The sequence below is a fragment of the Mastacembelus armatus genome, chromosome 17, assembly GCF_900324485.2.
Source record: "Mastacembelus armatus chromosome 17, fMasArm1.2, whole genome shotgun sequence".
Lineage (NCBI taxonomy): Eukaryota > Metazoa > Chordata > Actinopteri > Synbranchiformes > Mastacembelidae > Mastacembelus > Mastacembelus armatus.
The window spans coordinates 14,882,523-14,909,789 of record NC_046649.1 but is presented as its reverse complement, the minus strand read 5'-3'; the positions used below and the strand labels follow the sequence as shown (position 1 = coordinate 14,909,789).

The following is a 27,267-nucleotide window of genomic DNA, read 5'->3' as shown; positions in this document are numbered from 1 at the left end:
CAATAAAGAGGGAGTGTGAAGAATTTGCTTTTGCACACACAGGATATTACTGTACATGTGTTCAACATAACCTGCTGTCAAAGGCTACACTGGCCAATGGCAATTGCTTGTCAAATCCTAATCTGGGACAATTTTCCACTGTTTTAAGATGGTTTAGCTTGAAGCTAAGAAAGGGGCCTGCTTTGGCAATAAACCATAAAGCTATAGGTTCTTGTTTTGAAGGGATATAAGCATTTATTTTAAGTGGCCTTTAGTATCCCTGTATTTATCATTATAACACAGTAACTTAACACAGGATCGGTTCATTGCAACAAAAGTTCTGCATATTGAAATTTATCATTTTAAAAATGCAAAGATAAAATCCCACTTGCATGTGGTCTATCTATAATTCAAAATGAAATAATAGGCTATTTTTTCTGTATTTGGTGAACTGGCCCTTTACTTAAATTTATTGTGATACAAAGTTCATTTTTGAATTGAATCGTTTGCTTCATTTGAGTTATTGAGAATTAACATTCCTTTATTACCATTCCAATACACCAATTAGCCTTCTTTTCCTTAAAAAGCAACTAAGGTCTATTATTTTGATAATATGAAATAATGCTTCTCTTGGCAGCTTCCCATATTCTGGCCCTGTTAGTGTGATTTTGTCCATGTTCAGTGGATGGTGTTACTGTACTGATGGGCAAAAACACAAGAATCTGCAGCATGGGCCAAAACTCACAGATTAAGAAGCACATAGTTTAATCAGCTGGAGGTCTGAAGAACATGTCTGGGTTATCCCGGGAGAAGGATGTTTGTATATATGTGTTTGACCTTTCAAACAACAATCAACTCTCAATCAATGGCTTTTAATGGCTTTCATGGACTTTGAGATGGCAGTGGGGGTCCGTGTGTGTCTGTGATTGTCCGTGTATGTCTGTGACTGTCCGTGTGTGTCTGTGACTGTCCGTGTGTGTCTGTGACTGTCCGTGTGTGTCTGTGACTCTGGGTAGCCACTGTATGGAGGTATGCTGCAGTAAAAGAGTTAGGGGGTGGAACTGTTCAAGAATGAGGCTGCCACAAATCACATGACATGTCTGGTACGGTCACTGTTTTTTTTCCCTCCCATAGTCTCATGACTCTCTGTCAGAGCTTTTCAAGCACCACAAATGAATTGGACACAAAGGTCTCTATTATGATTCTTATTCTACGTTGATTGGCACCCATTTGGAAGTTGTCTGATTATTAGATGGAAATTGGTGATAAAAAAGAGCAAAAACGTTAATGCAACCTTTGAAATAATTCTATGGTTAATTAATCTCAGCCTGACAAATTACAGTCCTTGGACATGGGCAGAGACCGGAGTCACTCACTCTGGGGCCAGAGTTACTGTCTCACACGTCAGCCTTTTGAACACATGTATATGTACATACATTTCCTCATATATGCAAAACCTACTGATTCTCATTCTTGCTATAATTCATTCACTCCATCACTGAGCCTTGCTATTTAAGAAATATAATAAACAAACTGTACGGAAAGCATGATTTAAATGTAAATGTCAATTCTTTAAAATGCTTCTTATTCAGTCCATAGCAATTTTCCAATCATGTTTCATTTATAATTTTTTCTTGGAGCGTTTCTGATCCACAGCAACTTCACCAGATGACTTAGATACAAATGAAAGAGACAAACCTTATTCTTGCACAGTCATGTATCATTTTTCCACTGACACACCATTACTCACAGTAAACAAAGACAAAAATCGCAGTTGTGGAAAAGAAAGTATCACTTGCAGATGCAGGCCCTACTACAGTCCATTTATTTTATAAGTGATGATGGCCTGGGATTTGAAAGCGCTGCATGCTGTAATGGAGAGAAAAGACAGGGATTTATAAACAGTAACAGTGGTCTCTGATCAGTTCACCCAACTGTTAAAAATCTACACTAGTGTCATACTTTCTCATTTTATTTGTGCCATATTTTCTACATTTTATTTCTTTTTTTCTATTCTCTTTTTATGTAATTATATGTAGTTGTTAATATGTAGTTTATTGTGGTGTTGATCTTTGTAGCTGAAACATGCAGAAAAGGTCTGACAAGTTGTTAAATTGCACTTTATATAATAAACAGCTTAAAATACATTTGAAAACCTGATATGTGGTTTTGACAAACGGGTGCTTAAAGCTCATATGTTAGGGTATTTCATTTTTAAAAAGTGTTGGCTGCCATCCCAGAATGAAATTTCTATTTTTACTCCTCAATCTTTGTTCTGCCTCTAAGCAAAGAGATGAGCCTTGTCCTTCTAATTACGTGGTTGTAAGAACGCTGCAGCTCTGGTGTGATCAAGGAATGAGATTAAATTCCGTCAGTCCAATAAACAGGGCCTCGATATTATCTACAAAATGAGCCTTAATTGGCCTCAGCCTGCTGGCAGGGACTGGTGTAAATTCGAGAAGTTTATTGGAAAGATGGTATTTGTTGAGACAGGCATACTGTGTGTGACAGAATTAATCATCGTCTGTTATGGATACTTGCCGAAGTCAGACATGTCAACACAACAGCAGCGATTATATTACAGAAGCTCATCAACTACCACCTCATGTAGATTAAGGGTTGGGAAATAAGCCTAATGCTCTTGAACAATTTCTTGTCTGTTTTTCTTTGTAATAGTTTTCCTTTATTAATGATTGTCATCATAAAAGTTAATATTAAGATATGTAAATTAATCTTGATGGGTGTGTTATTAAGTTACACAGTTCTTTCACGCTCACACATATTGTTATTATCTGTGTGAAATATTGCGTCTCCTGACATGTTCTTCTGTAGTCTAATGATGTTGCTTGGTTTTCTGGACTTGCCCCAGCTTCATTTATTTTGAGGCTACACCACACTAAATAACAGAGGAACACAGGCTTTGGGCTCCTGCAGTCACCACACCTGGGCCTTTGCTTCCTTCCTGCCCTCCCCGGGAATTCTTCACTTTCACCACCTGCAGAAATACAGCAGTGAAGGTGTAGGAGAGAGGGCCTACCCCTTTCCTCCCTCACTGACTAGTCTCTGCAATTTTATCCCTTCTGAGCACCTGTAGAGCAACCTGTCCAGGCTTGTATGGAAGTGAAATTCTCTTTCTGAACTCCCCAAATGAGACAAAGGGACATGTGTGTGTTGGAGTAGTGCATATGTACAAAGAAAGAAAGACACACGCACAGAGTCCAGGTATGTCAGCCTTATTAAAGGATGTGCTGTTGGCCCACTTTAATCTTTACTATTCTACTTTTAAACTACAGCCAGTGAAGTTAATTTGACTAATTTTGACGTCACAAAACTGCTCCACTTGTGCAGGTTCAAAGGACTTGTGTTTCTAGTGTCCTCTGGTGGTTGAACTTTTTACTGAACCTATTGTATCCTGTAATGTTACAATACGTTTTTAGCAGGGCTTGGCAGTAGTAGTAGTGTTATTTTCTTTCTAACCTCTTCACTTTCTGATTTGTATTAGGAGGTTATAACTACTGTTGGAAGACACTGAAGCTACAACCATTCATGTGAATAAAACCCCAGTTGCTGAGGCTGAGCAAGATATCCAAAATTATTATAAAGGTAATGTATATCAAATTTTCATCAAATGAAAAGAAACCCTAACTTTACAGCATCCTGTGTCTATGAGTATTTCTTTCAGTATAAATATTATAGAGCCCTAATGAAGAGCTGGCAAAAGCCCATAACCATTATAGATAGCTAAGATACACATAATCAATAACACAGTTAAGAGGAAACGAGTATAAAAGTGTTTGTTGCTGTGAAGCTACATCACCAACAAATCTCTGTGCTGTAGTGTCTGATGGTTGCTTTGCGACTGGTCTTTCCTGAATATGTCAGACTTTTTAACGGATCACCAAGATTGTGCAAATGTTTCCTTTTGTTTATTTACAGAACACATCAAACAAATAAACTGTTTGCATGAAACATGATATAATAACAGAGGGCACAATATTGGGTAAATATAAGGTACAGATAATAGGTCATGAAATAATGATAATAAATGTGTACATGACAAGTATAAGACTATCACAGAGTTTTATGGTGATATGGCTCTGCTGTCCAACATGCAAATAGTTAAAAAGAATTTTACGTCAAGACACACCTATGGGTACTCATCAGCTTATTCTTTCCCCAAGTAGACTATATTGTATATGCCATTGACAGATGACTAGATAAGTATGTCAAATACTAAATTTATTTGTGCAGTTCTAGCACTGAGCACTTTCTTTCTTCTTAGTTTTCCTCTAAGAACTAAAAACACTAATGTAATGACAGCACTGGTTTCCTCAATATAGCAGCCTGTGTTTAAAAAAATAATGACATTTAATGTACAAAATTATGTATACTAATTTTTGATACTGAAACACTGCAGTGCTGTTAGTAGACACAAAGAGGATGATTTGGCAGCTATGAACGCAGCAATCTTCTACACAAAGTACCAACATGTTTTTAACTAACTCATGTCAATATATATTAGGGTTTAATTAAAATATCTTTCTATGGTTTTTCTCATTTCATCACACACACACACAAGCACACCCACGCACAGGCTTGAATTAAAACGTTGCTAACAGCTTTATAAGTGGTCATATTCATGTACAACTTAAAAAGAACATGATTTAACAGTTTCCTAGAAGCCACATACATGCTGGACATGTGCAGACAGCTGTGTTTAAAAAAATAAAATTTGCATAGATAGATTATATTAAAAAAAAAAAAAAAAAAAAAAAAATCCTGTATCAGAAGTAGCCAGTCCAAGAGTCCAAATTATACACATTTGCCACACATTGCTGCACATTTTAAATTCCACAGGGACACTGCCTGTTGAACAGATGCAGCACAAAGGTGCTTCTGCATTGGCTACAGCTGAACAGGATGTTAATAGCTTGAATGAAGACTGTTTTGGTTAAATATTTGGAAAAAAGTTCCACGCAACAAGGTAGCTTTTTCTTGATTTGTCAATAAAAATCTTATCCATGAATAACAAAAGTAGCCTTTGTATTATGTACTTAAAATATGTTCAGAAAGAATATATCTTGCTGTATGAAATGTTACAGTTATAAAACAGCAGAAAAAGGCATATACTTCTTATGAGTTTGACATTTTCTTAGTTGGCAGTTCATTAAATAGGACAAAATAAGAAATTAAGAAGAGGGCTTATATTTTATAGCAATTAATATATGTAAATGCCCTGGTGCTGGTGACAACTGTGTATGTAACATCCAAGGTTAATGTCCAGAAAATCACCATCTTCAGCCCTTATGTTTTGTCCTTTTTTCATCCTTTCAGTCTTTATTCTTTCATGTTTGTGTTCTAGGTGAGCAGAACAGCTCTGCCCTACTTATTCTTTTGTGAGCCAATCATTACCTTGGAAACAAAGTTGACAATGGCGCTCGCTGGTTGTTCAGGGTCATGCTCTGCAAACAGGTGACATATATTGTCCATGGAGGTGCCAGTTTTCCTCGCCACAAAGCCGAAGATCCTGCAGAGAAGAAGCAAAAAACTGAATAGAAGCACTGTCGTCTGCTTCACAGTGACCACTTCCCTCTTAAAACAACTGCCTTTCTCATCATAGCAGTGTAAAGAAATAACAAAAATGTACTTACTTTGCTGAAGGGTAGCCATCTTTTCTCCACCTATATTTTGGTGTAAAAGGATAAGAGATTTGAGTTACTGTCCTATTAGAGCTGATCAAGTACACAGACTCTCCAGATTAGAACTGAAATCATAAATTTTATGTTCACAGGTCAGTTTGTTGCCTATGTATTTCCCTGCTCAACTTGCAATTATCTTGAAAACATTTTGTCATACCACACATTCTTGGAGTAATAACAGGGTTTCCTAACAGTAGCTATGATCACCACTCTAAAAACCCTTCAATGACATGTGTTCAAACTATACATTAGCAGTACTCACTTTCTATCCTGAGGGTCCAGTGCACAAAATATGACTGTATTGACATTGTAATGCCGCCTGAAGAAAAGCCTAAAAGGAAATGGAGGGGATAGTGAATATTGTGAGAAAATGTTTTTAGCAAGTACATGTAGGGTATGTATGGTGTTATTATGCCTGTGTGCTACTCACTTCCTCTGGTTGTCAGTGAGGGTGATTCCCTGGGAAGAAACTTTGAAGTGGACCACAGTGGAGGTGGGTGGCGGGTTGGCGCTCAGAGTCATACTGGTAGCTTTCTGTACTGCCTGGACGCCTGTCAGGGACTCCATCTCCACAGAGCCCAGGTACCACACATTACAGGCTGCAGCAACAGAGGTTCAAATTACACTTTCATCACACCTGCTAACTCTAGAGCAAGTCTATTCAGTGACACAGTGACCAAGTGCCAGACCATAATAACAGGAGCAGAAAAAATAGCCATGTGTGGATGCACGCATTTCCAAGTGTTACAAAATTGCATGCAAGGGCTGTGTTAGTGTTTTATGCACAACGCTATCATTGCTTTGTCATAGTGTCTATTCATAGCAAGTCATGTTAGACGCTTTATTACCTGCACCCTGTTTTAGCAGCTCAGCAGCAGAGTTGCTGACTGATTGTGAGGTATTCTCCACAACATCCTCAAGAGGATCTATGAAGGAGGAAAGCAAAAACATCAGTGAGATTATCTAGTGAAACCATAACAGCTACATAAACAAATTAAATGACTAAATTGACCAGACAGCTAGAATAGCCAGTGGCCACAAAACCTCACTAATGTTTATTTTCTGCTCTTACCAAAGGACAGGAAGAAAAAATAAGAAGTATAAAATCTCTGTGTTTGTGTGTGAATGTTTACCTCTGTCAGGTATAATAAGTTTACAGGGCAGGGCCAAGGGGGTGATTGAATGTTGGCAGACCAATGCAGTCAAGCTTCCTGTGAAATAAAAGCATTTGGAATCCAAAGTATGGTTAGATTTGATGCCTTATTGCCAGATAAACTTCTTTCTATGAGTCTTTATTAAAAGGATGACAAAATTAATATAAATGTAAAAAAGTGTGTATTTATTCAAAGTACATAGAATCAATGAAAAAGACAAACCTGCTTATTTAATTAACCATTCATGTAATCGCTCAGGCACATCAAATTTAAAAGTCTCCACACAAAAACATCAACAACATGAAACAGCCAGCTAAGGATACAGTTAGGATACAGTTACTCAGTTACCCAACAGTAGCTACTGGTAACATACACCACAGCCCAGTAGAGGACAGTGTTGTACATGAATGCTGTGGTGCAGTGTAGCCAGACAACCCAGAACTGTTGCTGTTGTAGGCACAAGGTTTTAACAGAGCAGGCACTCACCAAAATAGGGCTCATTGGGGCAACCCTTCAACCGAACCCCTTTCTGTGTACACTCAATCAGGAAGTGGCGCACTAATTCATTGGACAGATCACCTCCTGTTAGACAAAAGTAGAGATGGAAGATGCAGAAAGAGATATGAGAAAGATTAGGTTGATCACAACAGTCTGTGGTCTGTTCGAGCAAAATTGTCCTCTGTTTGATAACATAGATTTACAGCAACCTAAATAACAGCTACAAGCATTTATCTCAGTACAACACGTAATTTCCCAGCCTTGAAGAGTTACATAAAACATATTAAATTGCTACATTCAATCTCTCAAGAGATTAATGGGATTATGATTCAACAGAAGTGTCTCTGAGGGGGCAGGAGGAGTCTACGTGAGGAATGTCTCAACACAAAGGCTTGGAGAAAGGCCCGCTCCTTAAGGTGGGTTGGGTTTCACACTTATAAGAAACCACAATGCCCTAAGCTGAAAGTGTGGAGATGGACCGTGTCATGATGTCACCACAGGTGCCCTTGGACTGCAGAGAGGTGAAAGCAAACAAAAGGATGGGTCTGAGTACGGGATAAAATGAAAGGGCTGAAAGCTGTGGTGGGCTGGTAGAAATGGGTATAAAGATATTCTTTGTTCCCTCATGTTGTTGTTTTTCTTTTATAAAATATACTTTATAACTAGTCCAAGTTGTTTGTGTCATGCATTGTGTAAGATCAAATGTTCTATGGCCATTTTATGAATAAGATAACATGCTGTGTGTATCTCTACCATCCCTCAATCAGCCTTTGTTTTCATACTGAACCATGGCCAGAGAATGTTATGTGGGACATGGAGCTTCCCAGGAAAAGGCCCTGGGATCAGGCTTTTGGACCCAGCACATCTTTTGTTATGGAATGAAACATTAGCTGTACACCTAAGACTATCAGGCAGTAGGGGGCTGATTGGCTTCATCATGATGATGCCCAGGAGAAAAACACAGTGAAGAGCTCTTACACATAAACAGAGGAGGGTACTCTCATATTCCAGTAAAAAGGTGAGTACAGTGGGCTGTAACTGTAGCTGGCTTTGTGTGGGATTCAGTGATGTATGATTCACATGAATTCTAGTAAAGCAATCCCTAAAAATCTTTACTGTGAAAATTGAAAGAACACCTCTCAGCATTTAAGGACAAACACATTTAATACATATTTTATTCTTTTCTGAGAATCAGATGAACATACCAGTTCTGTGCATTAAATACGAAAATGAAGGATGTTGTTAGATTAGCATAAAGATTTAAAGATGGGAAAAAAACTTTAGAAGTATAGGTAGGAATATTTTTCACTTTGGACAAAGTTCGTGCTTAAACTGTTTCTACTATTCTTTTTTTCAATCCTCATCCACATGTATTGTACCTTTCTTGGTCTGTTGGAGAACGGAGGGTGGGGGTGTGGCCACCTTCATTGCCAGTCCATAGGCCCCTTTGAAGGAGTGACTGTCCCTTACAATGAAGCAACCAGGCTCCTTGTCTTTCAGGATTGAGATGGCTGAGGGAAGAGAAACATGGGAAGCTGCTCTAAAGGTCTGCAGAAATGTTTCTTTTCTTTTATTTCTTTGGAACAAAAGCAGATAGTGGAAACCAACCTTGATCCCTTGAGATATCTGGTTTGTACCAGAATTTTGATGTGTCCTGCACAAATTTTACTGTAACCTGCTTGCTTGCAAGAACATCTGGAAAACACAAAATAATTAGCTAAAACTGCTATAGCACCATTCATATGTATGAATGTGTGTGTGTGTGTGTGTGTGTGTGTGCTAATGAACTAACTGAAACCAGTAAGATTATTAGCTTCTCTAGGAGACCTTAACATACCTGGCAGAGGTGAGGCCATGCCTGGCATCTGAACTGACAAGTCAGGTAAGACATTGGGGAAGGGAATACTCAGGGAGCTGCCACTGTGGGGGCTCGAGAACCCACTGAGGGCTGGAGATGCTGTTCCCAGCGAATGCTCCCGCTCCCCATCCGAAGCCCTCTTCTTCTCAGGCAGAAGTGGGGGCTGCATCCGAGACTGATTCTGCCCATCAATGCCGTTCAAAAGATCCCTGTCCATGCCTCCATTTCCCAGTACAGAAGAAGTGGAATTTGGACAGTCAGTGCTGTAGCCAAGACCAGAGTCTTCCTGCTCATCAAAGCTCTGAGCAGGACTGCGGCTTAAAGCGTAGTGAACCATACGGCTCCGCTGGCTGCTTCGAGGAGAGCTGTGGGCGTTGGGGGCAGGGTGGATATGGGTGTGGTGCAGAGGAGGGGAATGGTGGCCATAGTCCAGTGACATTGAGTGTGGTGGTGGTTGTCTGACAGAGGTGTAGCTACCTAGAGAGGAGTGGCGGCTCAGGATGGGATGCTCTGGCCAGGACTGGTTCACAGATGAGCTTTAGTTAAGAAAAAAAAAAAAAGGTCATAAACATATATAGCAAATTATGTTACTTCCATAAAGATTTGTAGACTTTAAATTAATATGAAAAAACTGCTATTGCTGTAGCTGAGAATTCACACTAATTATTACGTGTCGCTTTTCAGTGGTAAAAATGGTTAATGTTGCTTTAGGTTTTTGTATTAGTCTCATCTTTACCTGTCTGATTGCTGAAGGGTCCCAGCAATGGAGGCAGAGTGTGTAGTAGTTAGTGTCCTGTGGCAGTTGATGGAGGAGTCTGGCAAAGCTTCAACTCCAACATGACTGATCATCTCTGAGTATCCTCGGGGCTCTGTAGGAGCGAGAAATTGAAATATTTAGACTGATTCAAGTACACATTCACCGTTAGATTAGAGCTGCTTTTGTTTTAAATGGTGCAAAGATGAACAAAAATATATAAATACACTTATTCTAAAACATAAGGGGAATTCTAAGATAAGATAACAAAACTTTTATTTGTCCCACAATGGGGAAATTGCATTGTTTCAACAGCAAATACAAATACACAGCAGAGTGCCAAAAGTACCCAAGATATGAGATAAATAAGGAATTAAAAATATTAAAACAAATACTAAGTGGAATAAAATTTTAAAGCTACAAAAACTATAAGTGTGTACAATATGTGCCTATGGGTATGTACAGTAGCCTATATGGACATTGAAATTCTAAATAAATTTAAGGAAAAAAAAAAAAGCAACAAACTGTAACAAGCAGGACTCAAAAAAATGGCCACAGAAAATGGAAAATATCCCTCAGGAAAGAGTTCTTGGTTCCTTAAAGTAACAAACTATCAATATTGGAATTGAAATTAAATTTAAAAAAGTCCACGTGGCCTGAACCCAACCGTCAGTCAATATAAAACCAATCAGTCACGCATGCCACAACCCACAGAGTCCACAAATCAGACTGCAGCTAGAAATTAAAATGCCTTTGACACAGTTATGAAAAAGTATCATCAGAATCAGTTATAGTCTGGCGCCACGGACAGCCCTATATTCAAAAGCCCATGTTTTCTCTGGGTTACTTTTAGTAAGAGGTGCAAAGCTGAATGAACTGTTGGTTTATTCCTTGTTTCTTGGTGCTGGTTTCTTCCTGTTCTTGTTTCATTCTGTGTACACACAAAGACACTTTCATTGGGGAATAAAATTTCTTTGGGTCATGCTTCCTGTCCTACAGTCACCATGGAGATGGTGCATGACTAAATGTGGTGATTCTTGCCTGGAAGTATCAGGTAGAAAGAAGCACAGCACAGGCACTGCTTCCAGGCCATACTACCTTTAGACATACTGTGGATCTCTAGGAAAACAAGTCAGTACGAGTCACAGTAAAATGAAAATGAAAATACAAGTTAGGTTCATGGAAACTTTATCCATATGTGGGTTTGTTCCTGACGTAAAATGCTTCAGAGAGAGAGATGATAGTTCTGTGATTAATATTGAGTTAACAATAGAAGGAAAAACATGAATTTGGAATTTATATCCAAGTCCACAAATGCTGTTTTTACAGAGTTCTATAAAAGCACAACTTTTTCCCCTCTCTGAACAATCTTACAGCCAGGGTGTGTTCCAGCTCAGATAAACACCACAGAGAAAAAAAAAAAACAAAACAAAACATCCACACAAAAAGAAACAAAAAGGCCTTAGTTTTAATTTTAAAAAAAAACAACACTGCTATGTCTAAAACAGTCTCCTCTCTGAGCTGTGACCACACAGACATTCTCTAAAAAACCAAACAAAAAGGGCAAAGACTGGTTAGGAATCTCCCTGCTTTTGCATTTATGAGACGTCTTTGTTTTCGGTCCCTGTCTAAAAAAAAACAAACAAAAAAAACACTAAAATGCCACAAACAACAATGTCACCATTATTAAGTAAAGCGAGAGGGACCTGAAATAATTCTGTTGTAATGAGACAGCGGACCCAAACAGGCATTCAGTGGGCAGACGGGACAGAAGAACTCCCATTCACTCTGTGTCTGTGTCACTCACTATCTTTAATTGGTTCAGAGGGAAAACACAAGTAAATTAAAAGAAGAATAAGGGCAATGTAAAATATGTTTCCACAAACAAAGTGGTCTTAAAGATTTTTGTTCTTCATAGCAGTTCAGTCATCTGTTTAACTTCCTCTAATGAGGTGCCTCAAATCCACAGTCTTAGAAAAATGTCTGTATTTTTAGATCACAATGGAATGACATTTCTCTACTTTAAATACATGCTGTCAAATTAGAATTACAATTGTTTTTATATACTGCTGGTCTGTTTTCCAGCATCTATTCTGCTGAGTTCTGTGTCACCAAGAAAGCTTACTTTTTTCTTTTAGACTGAAGAATTTTCATAACAGCTTCATGTGATGCTCCATTTTCCTGTAATAATGAATTCTGGTCATATTTTGATGAGATCTGAACCTACCATGGTCTGTTCTGTAGCCTCCATAAGACTGCATACCAAGAGATGGCATTTGCCTGGGGTGAATCAGTTCTGACATATTTTTCACTGAAAACAGAAAGAAAACAAAGGCAAGGGCATTGGATTAGACGTAGCGATAATAGATGGTTCGAAATGCATCCAAAAATAATTACACCAACAAAAGAAATTGCATTTACCATAAGGTGTAGGTGGAGAGATGGGGAAGGAGGGAGTAGGTGGAGTCATGTCACTCCTGGACTCAATTGCACTGTCCATGTCCAGGCTTTGGGCCCTGTAGTCAGCACTGTCACTCCTGTACAGCATGGGATGCTGGAAAACACACACACAAAATATATAGTATTCTGTATAGTATTTCATGACATATTCATACAAGCACTGCACAGCTGCACAGATGCTGCATTTACCTGGGACTGCGGCACACAGGGAGAGTACGTCCGCTGGCTTTTGTATTCTTCTGCCCCACTCCACCCAGAATTACAAAAGCCCGGGTGATCTGTGACATCACTTTCTTGGTGACTCAGACTCCGTGTGACACCCACCTGCTCCTCACTGGACTGGACAGCTGGACACACACAGGTGGACAGTAACAGGCAAGTCAAGTATGAACAGATTAACAGGCATCTCTTATTTAAAAAACAAAAAAAAACAAAAACACTTCATTAAAAAAAAACTTGAAAGGGATAATAACATTTTTCTAACAGTGTACATGTATTTTCTTTTAGTTAAGATACTACTAATATATCTGTTAAACTGAAATAAAGCAGACTATAATACAGTTGAAAAAGATGATGTAAACAACTGAACTCTGGTGGCTACTTTTATTACTTCTTTCTGTAAAATGTTTGGAATTGATGCAACTCTATTTTGGTCAGTCCATAAAGTCAGATGACCACATTGCTAACCCCAGGGTATAGCCAGAGGACAACTGAGGAATCCCAGGGGTGTAGTTGATGGGCTGGAGGGTGCGAAGTATGTAGCTGGGGAGGAAATCAGCACCAAGGTGTTAATTTGAACCCTCCCAGTGAGCTACAGCCTCTCAGCCTTGAAGAATGTTAATGGTGCAGAAGTGCTAATGCCCAGGATCATTACTCATTTTGTCAGGGATGAGTATGGATGACACAGATTGTGTCATGCATACTTGACATTGCTCCTTCATGTATGCATCACTGCAAGTTTTTTCTCTTTAATCACAGACGTGTCAGATTTTGTATATCTGTTTTTTCAGATCCAGAAAATGTATGTTTTCCACCCTTAAATTCCCTAAAACTTGTATTTATATATTGCAATATACATCTATATGAAAATGTTACATATATTATTATATCAAATTTGTATACATTGCAATTTTATGCACTACGTGCAACCATACCCAAGAGTAAGACTGTGTCATACATTAAATTAACGTCCTAAAAACGTAATAATAATTGTATTGTTCTTTTGGGTCTGGGGTCAAAATCGTGTTTAAAAATAGACCACCTTAAACACAATACAAATAGAACTTTTTGTTTTAGCACATTTCTGCAGCAGCCTTCATTTTGGCCTCATCATCCCCCAGTATCTGTCACCTCTCATCAGTTGCTTTCTGTCAGCCATTGTTTCCATAAATTCTGTAACCTTCCTGCTTCATCTATCTCTTCTCATTTAATTCACCTCCTTAAGACACCAATGGGTGTTTAAGTGAACTGAAAAGAGGGGAATTTTTGACAGAATGGTGAAAAGTTAGTAGAAAATGATAAGAAATTGTGGCTACATGCAAGAGTACAAGCAGGAAAATCATACCTTGTCTAGTTGCATAGGTATTAAATACAAAGTAAAGTCAAAAAGCAGCTATTTGGAATACATAAAATATTTATTAAATAGAATTTACTCATAAATAACTTCTGCTCCAATTTATGTTATAAAACTGAACGAATCTAAGCCACAGATCCTATCATCAGTATAAACTAATTAAGGTCTACATGAAAAACAAACAATACATTATTTACTACAGGGCATTTGCAAAGACAGAGCCTTTGCTGTTTGCTGTTTGTTTCTTGGAATGCTCTTTTGTGTAGATGATATGCACAGACAGGTATGCCTTTCAAATCGAATGAAAAAACCTTTGCCTGCGGGCTCACTTGTTCTTCGTTTGGAAATTCCTCAGGCCTCCCTATCTTGTGCCCCTTTGCAATCATACATACACGCTGGAGGTGATTCACGCACTGACAGCTTTCTGCATTTCTCTGCCTCACTGGGTTTCAGCTAAAAAATAATAGGGTAATGCTATTGAACTTAGTTTGACTATTGTGGTGTTAAATGTACTGAACTTCATTATCTGTAAAACTGATTTTGTCACACTGGAAAGAAAGGATCAGAAGTCTTATGAGATAAAAAAAAAATAATGAAAAGTTGCCTGTTTTTCTGATTAAATTCAGCCCCATTGTAGCTACATGTAAAACAAACTCAGCATAGATAGTGGAATACTGTTATCTAGAAATATGCATTAAATCTTACAGCTTGCAGTAGCAGTAATTTATGCAAGTTCTTTTTCAGTGTTTCAAGATCATAGACTGCATCTTTACATATGGAGTAATAAGGATACCATCCATTAAAGATGACTAACAAAAGAAAGAAGTCATGTATGTGTTATACATGCTTATGCTTACAACTTTGTATCCAACAGTAAGGTGTCAGTCCATGGAAAAGTTGGGGAAACAATTCTGAGGTCCCTGGTTTTATAACTGCCTGTATTCTCAGTATGCAATCTCTATAATCAAACATTGCGAGACAGCAATGTTCAGAAAGGTCGATGACAGCTCCTCTCCTTCTCTTCATGTACCGCACTGATCCTGTAGTCAGATAGCTCTACAGACAAGTCTGGACGGAGAGCCTTCCTCAGAAACGTACTGAAAACATCTCAAAACCTGGCAAGAACCCTGCTATTTCTGCCACTAAAACATGCTAGTTGGGAGATGGAGAGAAGGTGCGCTTTGTTAAATGTGTAGTGAAGAAAAGCCGATGCTGTTGGAGAACTAACCTTTACAAATATTCTCAGTTGATTTATTAAAGTTGTACTTTATTATTTTATTAGTTGCCATATTTACTAGACATATCTAGGAAAAGACAAATTCTAGTTTCATACTGTACACTACATCATCACCACCACCACTGACTATCTTACCTGTCTGCTGTGTGTTTGCTGCATTATTATCGTTGAATCTGAGATTGATGCCATTTGAGCATTTGCTGACTGAGCCGTTTACGTGCGTGACGTTCTTCTTGGTGGAGCTGCTATGGCTCGATACTGGCACGAATGTAGGATCCAGGTCCATTATCAGCTGATTGAGCTGGTCAATGGAGTTGTCAATATCCATTGTTAAAGATTTGAACTCCTCGTCTCGTTTGTTGTTATTGTTTATTGTTGCTTGCTCCCTGTGTGGCACTGTGTTTCTCAGGACATTGACTGTTGTGTCTCTAGTAGGGCCCTGTGGGTCAGCGGTTAGGCCTGCTTTGGGTGAACAGCTCGCCTGTTTGTTCCCTGGGTACCTTTCTGTATCGTTTCCATTCTCCGTTATATAGCTAAACTGTTGTGCAGCAACCATCTGCTGCTGGCGAACCCAGGACTGTGTGGAATAGCTTCCCTGTCTGTACACATGCTGCTTGGGCATGGGAGCACTACTCGGATTAGAGGAAGCAACTGAGTTGCTCCTGGAGCTCAAAAAGCCACTTCTAGCCTCAGCATAGGCTCTCTCATACTCCTCCATGGAAGGGGGAGCAGGATGGTGAAGGTGGTGCTGGCTTTGGTTCTGCTGCTCCTCTCCTCCAGGACTCCCAAAGCCATCAGACAGCAAGGAATTCTGGCTGCTCTTGTGGCAGGAGGATGACAAGGTCCCTAAGCTGTCCACGCTGTGGAGATCATGGCCTGTAATTACCTCATCATCCAGAATGTCAGTTTCCCTCTCTCTAGGACGAGTGTCTCCATTGATGTGCACTTGAGCTGGGACCATCTGTTGGATGCCCACCCTAGGGCCTTGATCATTCATTTCCTCCGGTGAGGGGTCCTCAAGCCCAAAGCCACTCAGTAGGCGCTTCAGCTGAACCTTTTCCTGCTGGCTGGGGCCCTGGTTAGCCTTGACAGTGGTAGTGGTGGCAGTGGTGATCGGTGTGGGTCTGTCTGCCCACAGGGAAGTGCTAGACAGGCCAGAGTCACTGCTGACAGAGAGGGCGTGGTCACTGTGGTCAGGGCTGGAGGTAGTTGTGCGGGCCCCTCGACCCAGCGTGGCCTCTCCTCCACTGGGGTTCTTCTTGTTAGCTGCTTTGTCCTGGATTAGGCCTTGAGAACGTGGTGCTGCAAAATAGAAGAGATGCAGCGCTTCATACAGTCAGCTGGTGTTGGGCACACATACACACAGAGACACAGGGACTCACGACAAACACATATGGCAGACAAGCACAGACAAAGCAAGACCCTGTTAATATGTGGTCATGTCACCGCACAAACTCCATCATTTGGTGATTGACAAAGCTCAAGACTAACAATCACACCTGGCAACATTCCTGACAATACAAATATAGATAACTAAAACATTCTATTTAAATCTCTTTTTGATGTTCGTATCAAAGTTTATTTGAAGCATCTTGAAACTTGTAACAATGTCTCTCTCTCCCATGAAGCCACTAGGTGAAGGTTATGATGAAGATATCCACACCAGACGAGGTGTTCCTCATGCTCAGGTAATATAAGAGATGTTATGTCATTTGTATACCACTACAAGAGACAGACGACTGTGGATTTTCAGTCTGACCCCTGCATTCCTCACCCTGCTGTGATTAAGCCACCCTACTCCCTCTTACCTACCCCTTGACCCCCAACATATGTGCAAACAATCTCGTTAATCCTCAGAAGTAAAAGAAAAATCACAGAGGGCAATTAATTTGCGAGGCAAGGTTAAACCCATCACAAGATTGACAAAAAAAAAAAAAAAAACCAAAAGAAAAACTCAAGTTCAGCCTTGTTAGACTTACGTGAAATAAGCCTGGAGAAGAATTCCAAATGCACGTGAGCAGCAGAAGTAAAACTGCTGTTTCCTTGTCACTCTCTCTTTGCCTCAACAAAAGAGAGCTGGAACATGACTCCTATACTTCTCCCTCTCGGCATCTACTGCCTTTCAGTAAAACTATGACCGGGGGACCTGAATACCAGACACGCATGATAAAAGGCCCCCCTCCCTCTCCTCCTCTTAAGACAGCTCGTGTATGTATGGCTCGCCCTCTCGGCTCACACAAACACTCCAGTGGAACCTTCATCTGGCCTTGAGCAGCCTCAGCTCAGGCCTCAATGCAGGTCAGTTCCACGGGGAGTTTTCCAACAAATCCCCCTTGTAATGTTCCTTCTGGCAAGGTGCAAGGAGGTTTTAAGACTGATGTTTCCTCTTTCCCTTAACGCTGGCCATCATTTCAGTTTTACTGTCACCCCTGTCATCATTCTGCCTCTTTCTTTTTTCCTCCCCCTCATGTGCACCTATTTTTTTTTAAGGGAAAAAAAGAAGTCTTACCTTTAACACCTCACGTAGGTAAGCCCACAAGACAATCCTCATCTTTGGTAAAACAAGACTTAAAGAAGAGAAGAGGCCACACAGACACACAGAAGCGGACATTGCTGTGATTATGGTTAGGGTCAAATCAAGAGAGTTCGAATAAGTTGCCCCGCTTTCTTTCTCTGCAGAGAAGGTGAGAGTGTTTGCACTCCATGCAAGGGGGGGACCTTGAGATCTCCAAATAAGGGCAGAGGAATGTAAACAAGTAGGGTGGAGTTTAAGGTTGGGGGCGGAGTGGAGGAAAGCAGTAACCCGACCTCTTGCCCTGAATTAGGGGACTACCCCACTGGGAAGACAAGGGGGTAAGAAAAAGAGGGGAAGATTGAAAGAGAGAGGGCGGCCCGGAGAGGATCAGAGAATGAAAACAACATTCCTGCAGCCCCAGACTTTTTCACTCTGTAAAAAGACACTGTTTAATTAAAGGAATCCTTGCCTTCTACTTGGCGCTCTTGGCAATTTTCATGTAAAGTGGCAGCCAAGTTGTTTTTCTCTCACTCTTGTGTGTCATGAAATTACATGCCTGCCATCCTCATGTAGGAGATCGCCACGAAACAGATGTGCTCTAAGCTCAATTACAGGGTTCAACAATTGTTTTAAAAAAACAGTTTTACCTCTTGAATTATAGTGACATAAATTAATCCATGAATGGTTAATCAAATATGCTCTTAGCTTTTTTACTAATCAAAATCCGTCAAACGATTAGTATGCAACATTCATAATGTTGGTTGATGTGGTATGTGCAGTCCCTGAATAATCCACCAATTAAAGTACAGAGAGTGGTGAGACGACCTAAACAGTTCCTCTGGCTGCTCGTATCACAGGAGGAGGTCCGGTTGTGTATGGCCATGCAATTACCCAACCCTTTCCATTCCTTCTCACTTACTACCATCCATCACCTCCGGAATGCCAAAACCATGACTCGAAAGCATAATGATGATCATCATTCTCATTTTCTTCCACCCAACCTTTTACATGTATGTCCAATTTGTAGATGATATCACTCTATAAATCTTGTGTATAGTTACAGAACACTTGAGCTCTGAAGTGCTATGTTAAATTTAAAATTGTGCCATATGTGTAAAATAACTGTCCAAAATGTCTACATATACTATTTTGCTGACACTAAATAATGTATGAGGTTAGTTATGGCGTTACTTCACTGATGCATTTTGGTTTCATTTTTGATATTTATGTAACACGTAATATATGAAATTAATCTTTTTTTACATTATTACTTAGTATGAGGTGGTAATATTCTCATACAGAAAATGATGTGCCTATTACATAGTTTAGCTGCAAAACATTCAAAACTCTTTAACTTAAATCTTTTTGTGAAACACCAGTAACGTTGGAATCTTTGGATGTTAACAGTCATGAGATATTTTTGATTTGATTTGCTCCCATACAGTAGCAGTAATGTACTTGTGGCCAGTCTATGGACTTGGCATGTATTGCTGGAAATTTAAATAATCAATGTTTAAGGCTCCTTGTTTATGACTCTTTGGTCTGTGGGAACCCAGACCAGATAGCTTCCATTTATGCGTAATATTACTATAGATAACCAATGTAGGTATAAATAGTAATAGATGTTCTGTTAGTATTTATAGCTACATTGGTAAAGCAGGTAGAAAAGATACATACGCACCATGACATGTAACACCTTATAATCAATAAATCACAACTTGTTCATAAGATAAGTGTACACTCTCCACTAACAGTGTCTAATAGTTATAAGTTACGCAAAATATGCAAATATCTTGCATATGAGGGAAAGTATTTTCAGTGCACATGAAATCAGTGTATGGTCCTTAGAAAAATTACAATTACTAAAATAAGCATGTTATACAATATAACTGTAGAAAGTTTTCAACTAAATAATATTTTTACCAGGAAGCCTCTAATACCAGTGGTATCTTGTGACTCTGTAAGCAGCTGGAGACTTTCTGTTTGACATTACCTTCTAGATAATTACTTTACTAATGTTTCAAACATTCTGTTACGTAAGTGTTTTGGGATTGGGAACACATTATTTCTGTGTCTCCTCAAAACAGTTTCACTGGGCTATACAGGTTCATTTCTCACAGACATTTTTCGGACAGAAAGTGTAGTTTTATGGTTTGGAGAGTTCATACACAAATATATAATAGCCCTTATAAATAGATATAGGGATATAAATATAGAGATATAAATAGAGTTGTAAATAAATAAATGTATATTTTATATGTAGGTTGCTGGTCATTCATTCCTTTATAATTTTCAACTAGAGTATGTATAGTTGTGTAGTATTTTAGTATAGAAGCATTTATTGTGGTCATATTTACACTAGAAGTACTTCTAAAGTCAGTTAGAGTGTGTTTTCCAGGTAGCAAATATACCAGCATATCTGATGGAGAAGACCAGAAACATGGCCCTCAGTGTGTTTGGTGGTTTATAGGAAGTTGATACTGAACTGAAAGATGGTGCACAGAGTTTGGCATAATATGTACTCTTTAATTCACACATAGGGATAAACACACACTTGCACTGGTGACTGAAGAAGTAATTGAAGTAAATTAGGTTTTCTTTTCACAATCTTAGCACTACAGTGGCAAAAGTTTCTTAGACTTCCTCCTCCTGACTAGCCTTTGAGTGACAGCCTCAGAGTCTTCCAGAGGCCTGGTGGTAAGTAGATGTAGAATTTCAACAAAGCTCCCAGTCTTCCCTCTGAGATGTAGTGTTTACATGAGAAAACAAGGTTGTAAATATCCCACATGAATGCTTTGGAGTAAAAGCAAGAGATAAAATCACTTCTTTGTTGATGTCTTTGTTTTGCTTTGATGGATTCTTAAATTTGAGTGGTTGCTCTTTCATTGCATTCCCTGAGGTGTGCATAAAAGACGTGTTGTGGTATTTTAAAGAAAAACAAAAAAAGGCAGCTCATTTTAATCAAGCTGCTTATAAAAGCACTCAATGAATACTGGGAAAGGGTGGAACTACGTTTTAATGCAACCACCACCACGTCGCTCTATTCTGGGAGGTTGTTGTGAATTCTGTGGTTGAGTGGAGAGCAACAACCACAGCTAGGACAGGACGCCCTGACAAAGTGGCTCTGAGCCTGAGACTGTGTGTGTGAGAGAGTGGGATGGTTAAAGCTTGCCTATTCATTTGATGGAACAAGAAAATAGAAATCGCTTGAGAACTAACTGCTATTCCTTTGAACCCAGAATTCCCTGCATACTACAACGCTCAGAAACAAAAACACCGCTTGTCATACCCATACTGCAACCTTATGATTTCTTACACCAAGGTAAACTGTAGCTTCCATCTCCTTTCGTCACCATAACAAAAGCTGTTTCCACAGGGCTTGTCTGCCTGCCTTTTAAATCCCACTCTTGAGTAATAATTCCTGCTACCGACCATTGCAACATAAACCAAGCTAGTGGTGACTGTGTGTGCATGTTAATGCAATCACACTGCACTCCCACAGTAACATGAAGCACAGGACCTGTCAAGGCTGTATTACTCCCCTGAGAGAAAAAGAGAGTTTGTGTCTGTGTGTTTATGTAAGTGAGAAACAGAAAACATTGAATACCAGAAAAGTAATAGCAAGAGAAAGGTAGGAGAGGGGAGACCTACATTTAATGCCTGAATAACACCCTAAGCATATATCTTCCATCCATAAAACAGCCACTGATATTTTTGCTCAGATAACCTCTGATTCATTAGGCAGATCCCTTTTTTAAAATGATATACACATAATAAGCTTTGTGAGTCATGTAGTAACAGTACCTTCACCATCACAGATGTTCTGGTAGGAGTCCCAGCGGGTCAGAGGATCTGCTGTGTTGTAGTCCACAGTAACATCTGCCCCATTTTGCCACCTGTTGGCTCCTGGATCCAAAAATAACACTATTGTAGGTACTATATCAGGGTTTTTATTCTACACTAAACAGTGAGTAGAACCAAGTACTGTTAATCATAATGTTATTGTAAGGTCCTGCAGGAACATAAGTTAGGATTTGACAGAGGAGCATATTTCTGAATAGATACTTAGGATTGGGCAATAATTTGATATTTCATACTTTCAGTGCAATAGTATCTCAATACTATGATTCCCGGACAAGAAGTAGAAAAAACAGGTAACCTGGCTTGGTCCTTACAGAAAAGGCAATTAGTCATTATAGTATTTCATTTTTTGTAAATTAAACAAATCAGAACGTGTTAACTGTAACTGTCAGAGATAGTGGTAGAGTTTTTTTTTTTACCTTGCAGAGCCAGGCTAAGTGCTTCCAGTTGTTTTGCTTTGCTAAACTAATTATATCTTGGCTGTAGATTCATATTTACCAAGCAGCCTTGAGAGTGATATCCATCATTTTATCTAGCTCTCAGCAAAGAAGCAAATAGGCAGACTATTCCTTAGAAAACAGCATCAGCAAATCCTGGGCTAAATAACGCCCAGATTTCAAAGTTAATATTTTACAGTTTTTACTGTCCATACTTTTGAAATCAAGCCAGCATCGCATTGTTGGGGGACAACAATGACTGGAAATATCCCATTTTTGATCAAACAGACCAGCATTTATCCAAAGACTAACAAACATATCAGCCTGATGCTAGCTGATTTTTTTTTTATCATGTTATTGAAACATAAAGGGTTGTTATATTTAGGAAATGTGCTTAGTAAATACACACAGACATACACAGACCCACACAATATAGCTTCACTCCCATCGGGCTCTGGGGCAGCACATGCTGTGTTTCTTTACTACTCTGTCAGCACACACTTCACACTACATTTCCCCTCTGCAGAATTCCACATCGCTTCTCACTAGGGGGCAGAGGGGGAGGAACAGAGCACAGGACAGTGTGAAGAAAAAAGCCCTGTGCCCGCTTTCCCAACTACACTTCCCTATAGCAAATTTGGGAAAAGCTGAAGAGTTAGCAATCTACCTGGTATCTTCTCTGGTCCCTCGGAGAACACCAGCTCCACTTTACCATAATCTGGAAATCTGGGATCTGGAATGTAAGCAAACAGGAATGCTGTGAGTGTGACCACTTAGAAAGATGAATGGTGCTGTTTGTGAATAGGGTTCTCTCAGTACATGTAACTTGTTTGGGAAAACAAGATTATTGGTCTCAAAGTGCCAAGTCTAAATTAAGTCCAGACTGAGCCTTGCAGATGCTGGTGGAGCAGATCAGTTGCTGTAAGCTGCTGGCAGGTTCAGACGTGCTCTCATGTTTTTTCAGTTCTACCTTTGTTGGCATTCTCCATGTCCTCCTTTTCATACATCAGGTTGTAGCCCTGTACTGCTCCCGTGTGGAACTGCAGCCGAAAAATAACTTCACGCTCGGAAGTTAGGTCATTTTTGTGATAGCATTTAATCTGCAAATAAAAACACACACCTTTTATGAGTACTATGTCAGTATTGATATCATAAAGCCTATCTATAATGCTATCTTGTTTGTTTTCCTACCATGATGTCGCCTTTTAGAAGCTGGGCAGGCTCCAGGGTGATGCACACATGTTCTCTGTGGCCTGGACCAATATGGCTTTAACAAAGACAGATAAAAGTAGGACAGAGTTTGGAACCAATCACTACTATTTACAGAAAGCAGTAACAAAGCATTGAAATAAGCTAAACAGAAAATTAATGTGAAGTATTTTAACATTCTTTGAAGTGCATGTGTAAATTACTTACTAGATTCCAGATGAGTAAACTGCTTGCATTCCCTGGTAAACCTTGATGTATGGGTGACATACTGAAAATATATAAATGAATGAATATTTAAAAATGGACTGATACAAGTGGACTGATAACATGACTTCAGGTAGTCTGTAAGACAATTTATTCATGATTAGAATCTCAGATTGTTATAAGCTGTTGATGTGAGAAGGGGATTTCAACTCCGTGACGAAAGCCTTTGAAATAAAATTAGTGAAAACAGCAATTTACAAGCAAAGATGTATGAATTCCCATGGTTTTTCCTGGGAATCTATAAAGGCGTTTTTCTCTCTTCTGTTTATGGGTCTGAGCATGCATGCATGTGTATTGGAAAAAGAGAAAGATGTAAAGTACAGATAAGTCTCCATCTTGTTTACTGCTCCAACTCTGATGTGGTTGTGTCTGGATTCTTTTATACCATTGTGGTACTAGCTGCTGCAGCTGTGTATAGTGGTAAACAATAAGAGTTCAACCTCCATTGGCGTCGAAGTTTGGTATCCCATGAATAATGACGCAGTGCAGGAATAAGGGGGAGGCATTGATCTTCATGGATCCACTTAGAAGACTGTTGAGGATCCAGACATACCTGACATGAGAAATTACAGAAAAAGTGGTCAAAATCTGTGCAAAAGAGGTTGCAATATTCTTTTTCACTTGTCAGTAGAGTGAGTTTAGGCTCCACAAATGCTAGATGTTTCATTTCCAATAACTGATGAAACTATCTAATTTGTTTAATCTATAAAAGCAGCAAAGTGGAAAAAAACAGCAATTTCTGGTTTTAAAGGAATTAATGATAATTCAATGGCTGCAAGCAGTGACATCCTGAAGCCTTTGCTGCACATTGCTGAACATATTGACAACACTCCAGGACACAACATATAAAATATCAACCAGTGAGTGTTACAGGTGCTGTAGGCTGATTTTGTTACCTTGGCACAGGCTAGTTGTGTTGGTCTCTTTTCAGTCTCAGTGCTAAACACAGCTAGCTATTTCCTGGATGAAGCTTCATAGATAGCATTCAAATGTAACAATTTCCCATTTAATTTTTAACATGAAAGCAAATTTGCATATTTTCCAAATGTTGAAACAAATTTTTAATGACAACATTCAAATTGAAGGATGTTTTGGCTTCTTTTGTTCAATAATAAAAGGATTTGTGTAGAAAAAATGTTAATATTCAGTCATATTTTGCAAAAAATATGATTTGTATCACATCAGGACTAGTATTGAGAAATGTAGACGTTTTATTTTCCACCCATGTTGTTGCTGTAAAGATTTATCTCAGATAAACAGGTGGACAAGTCAGCTTGGAGAGACTATAACAAAACAAACTGGAGAAATCACTTCTGCCTAAAAGCCATCTGTGTGAGCGATGATGACGCACAGTGATACACAGGGTTAGTATTACACCAGGTCACCAAGGGGCCCCATTTTCAATACAATAATCAAGTCTTTTCAGTGAAAACAATACCAGGACACTCAAAGTCTTGTATTGAATCTGGTGTCTTTGGATTTAAATGTGGTTGAAGGGAGATATGGGCAAACAAACACACCAGGCCAACGAAACAGGGTTAGATATATGTTACTATAAAGAAGGGTGTGCTTATGTTTTGGGTCTTACCGTTTCTGTGAGGGTGTCATCAGGGCTGACACCTTATCATCATAATATTTCCTCATGGCAAAGCGGTCCAATGCCTGATCAGCACTTTGAGGGAGACAGAGAGACACATTAAACACTTTAGGTAATTATGACTCAAGGGACAGATTACATTCTGCTGCACTCTAATTGAATGGTGGTAACTGACTTAAATTAGGAGAGCACACACACACACACACACACACACACACACACACACACACATATATATGCATAATGGACAAGAGTGAAAGTAACCAGCGAGACGAGGGATTCCAGCAGAGAGGAAAAGAATGACAGCCTTAAGTAAACACTCAGGGGGAGAGGAGGACAGAGAGAGGCCACAGTGTGTGCACAGCTCGGCTATTCACACAGACCTAAAACCAACAGGCGCTGGAGCCTTTTCACCTCAGCTATGTTTCTCTAGTGCTGTCCCTCTACCTCAGCTGTCCTCTGAATCTATTCCATTGTAAATCCGTGTCATTGTTCTCCTATCGGTTCCTCCTCTTTTTGCCCTGTCTTTCACATTTACCTTACCGGCCCAGTCTCCCCCAGCTGAACACAAACACTAAGAAAAGCAGAGATTGGATAAGTCGAAGGCCGATGTGTGCTTGTGCTACAGTGACTGCTGTGTGCACGAAGGAGCTACAGCAGTGTCATAACATCAGGCCATCTCACTAAACGTTTGCTGTAAAGCACCAGCCTCCCTGAATCTGTCTGACTGACAATAGTTAGAAAATAAGAATCAGTTTCCTTCATAATGAATAGATTTCATGAAACATACACCGTGCCCAGAAGCTATTACATGTTTGGAAGTTGATTCATGCAATTCAATACAGGGTGATTCACAGTGTAAGTTGTGCGGTTTTCTTTGAATAGAAAGAGGTAACTTTTATTTGACTCATTTTCTGAATCACCTTAACCATGATTTAAAAAAGGCAAATAAATCAGAAGTGGTTAAGCAGTGACATTGCTTGTGGTCTACAAAATGAGTCTCCATGGATTGCTGTGGCTTGTTGTTGTCGTTATAGCTTGCTGACAATGGTGAGTGGGCACACGTGTAATGATAAATTCTGACATCATCATTTACAAAAATAACGTCAAAATGGTGACACACTGCAGTGGTTACCTGGCTGATACATCGGTAAAATGCACAAATGATGAAATGACAACACCAATTCGACCTTTGCCGCCCTAAAAAAAAAAAAAAGAGAGAGAGAGAGGACAGGAGATGATTCACTACACAAACTATTGCTTACTCTGTTTTCTAAGCCACAGAAATGCATGTTTTTCATCCATCCTCCTACTTTGAATGGTGGGATCCTACATAAACACATTTTCTGCTAAAGATAGAACAGTTTTGTTATTTCACACAGGAGGTTTCTGTTTAAGTATGAAACAGACAGTCCGCGTCTTATTTTAAAACAGACCTGATGAACTGTGAATCTTTCCTTTCAGAGAGTAAATGATAAACTTGATTCAACACAGCTTGTACATGCTCACCCTGCAGTGTATAACCACCACATGTAGAGGGTCAGCATTGAGCCAGTTCTCCATTGCCTTACAGATGGTGCAGATCTTATCCAAAGGTGGAGCATGCAGGTCTGGCCAACCTGTGTCCAGGGTCTACAAAAATACATTACACTACTGTAAACAGATACACTATCTCTTTACACAACTACCGGTCACATCATTTGTCCTTACACATTATCAATCGATAATATACACCATGGGGGATACCCAAACATTAATTTTGTAAGTGAAATACATTGTGTTTTGTTTTTTTTACAGACTGACTTACATTAATATCTGAGTTTATTATGTTGCACTGGTTTGAAAATCACATAGACCTACCTTAGGGTTCATTTTAGAGAGCTCCTGTCTTCTTTCTGACAGGTTGATAATCTAAAAAGAACACACAATAACCTCTGTAACTTAAGAAGAACACAGAAGTCTGTAACTAAGAATTTCTCTTGCACCTTTGCTTTACTGCTGATTCTTAACATTACCATGATCAAAAGATGAACTAAGCACTCTGAGATCAATACTTTTAGTCAATATCTCATGAAAGCCCATCAGCCCAGACATCAATATAGTGTGAACTTTGACACTTGTCTACAGCACATTTCAAGGTGACACAGCGAGCAACACATGACCAAGCACTGA

The 27,267-nt window shown here is 39.3% G+C and overlaps 1 protein-coding gene across 2 annotated transcripts in view; it reads right to left on the bottom strand.

The window, feature by feature from the left end:
- Positions 1-1,719: 1,719 nt before the first annotated feature.
- tns3 (tensin 3) overlaps positions 1,720-27,267 on the bottom strand; it is a 31,902-nt gene continuing 6,354 nt past the window's right edge. The window contains exons 3-28 of one of the 2 annotated variants that reach the window (XM_026313335.1): positions 26,956-27,006; positions 26,605-26,727; positions 26,231-26,295; positions 25,087-25,170; positions 23,939-24,051; positions 23,442-23,502; positions 23,217-23,292; positions 22,996-23,125; positions 22,693-22,758; positions 21,532-21,633; positions 15,348-16,514; positions 12,592-12,749; positions 12,364-12,496; positions 12,170-12,253; positions 9,925-10,057; positions 9,168-9,724; positions 8,939-9,025; positions 8,710-8,841; positions 7,319-7,414; positions 6,812-6,889; positions 6,527-6,604; positions 6,109-6,277; positions 5,941-6,009; positions 5,631-5,660; positions 5,392-5,506; positions 1,720-1,848 (exon numbers count right to left, since the gene is read on the bottom strand). In XM_026313335.1, the coding sequence (XP_026169120.1) occupies positions 1,804-1,848; positions 5,392-5,506; positions 5,631-5,660; positions 5,941-6,009; positions 6,109-6,277; positions 6,527-6,604; positions 6,812-6,889; positions 7,319-7,414; positions 8,710-8,841; positions 8,939-9,025; positions 9,168-9,724; positions 9,925-10,057; positions 12,170-12,253; positions 12,364-12,496; positions 12,592-12,749; positions 15,348-16,514; positions 21,532-21,633; positions 22,693-22,758; positions 22,996-23,125; positions 23,217-23,292; positions 23,442-23,502; positions 23,939-24,051; positions 25,087-25,170; positions 26,231-26,295; positions 26,605-26,727; positions 26,956-27,006 (4,002 nt within the window). In that variant the 3' untranslated portion in view covers positions 1,720-1,803. The remainder of the gene's footprint in view (positions 1,849-5,391; positions 5,507-5,630; positions 5,661-5,940; positions 6,010-6,108; positions 6,278-6,526; positions 6,605-6,811; positions 6,890-7,318; positions 7,415-8,709; positions 8,842-8,938; positions 9,026-9,167; positions 9,725-9,924; positions 10,058-12,169; positions 12,254-12,363; positions 12,497-12,591; positions 12,750-15,347; positions 16,515-21,531; positions 21,634-22,692; positions 22,759-22,995; positions 23,126-23,216; positions 23,293-23,441; positions 23,503-23,938; positions 24,052-25,086; positions 25,171-26,230; positions 26,296-26,604; positions 26,728-26,955; positions 27,007-27,267) is intronic. The other variant, XM_026313336.1, reaches the window with a different exon arrangement.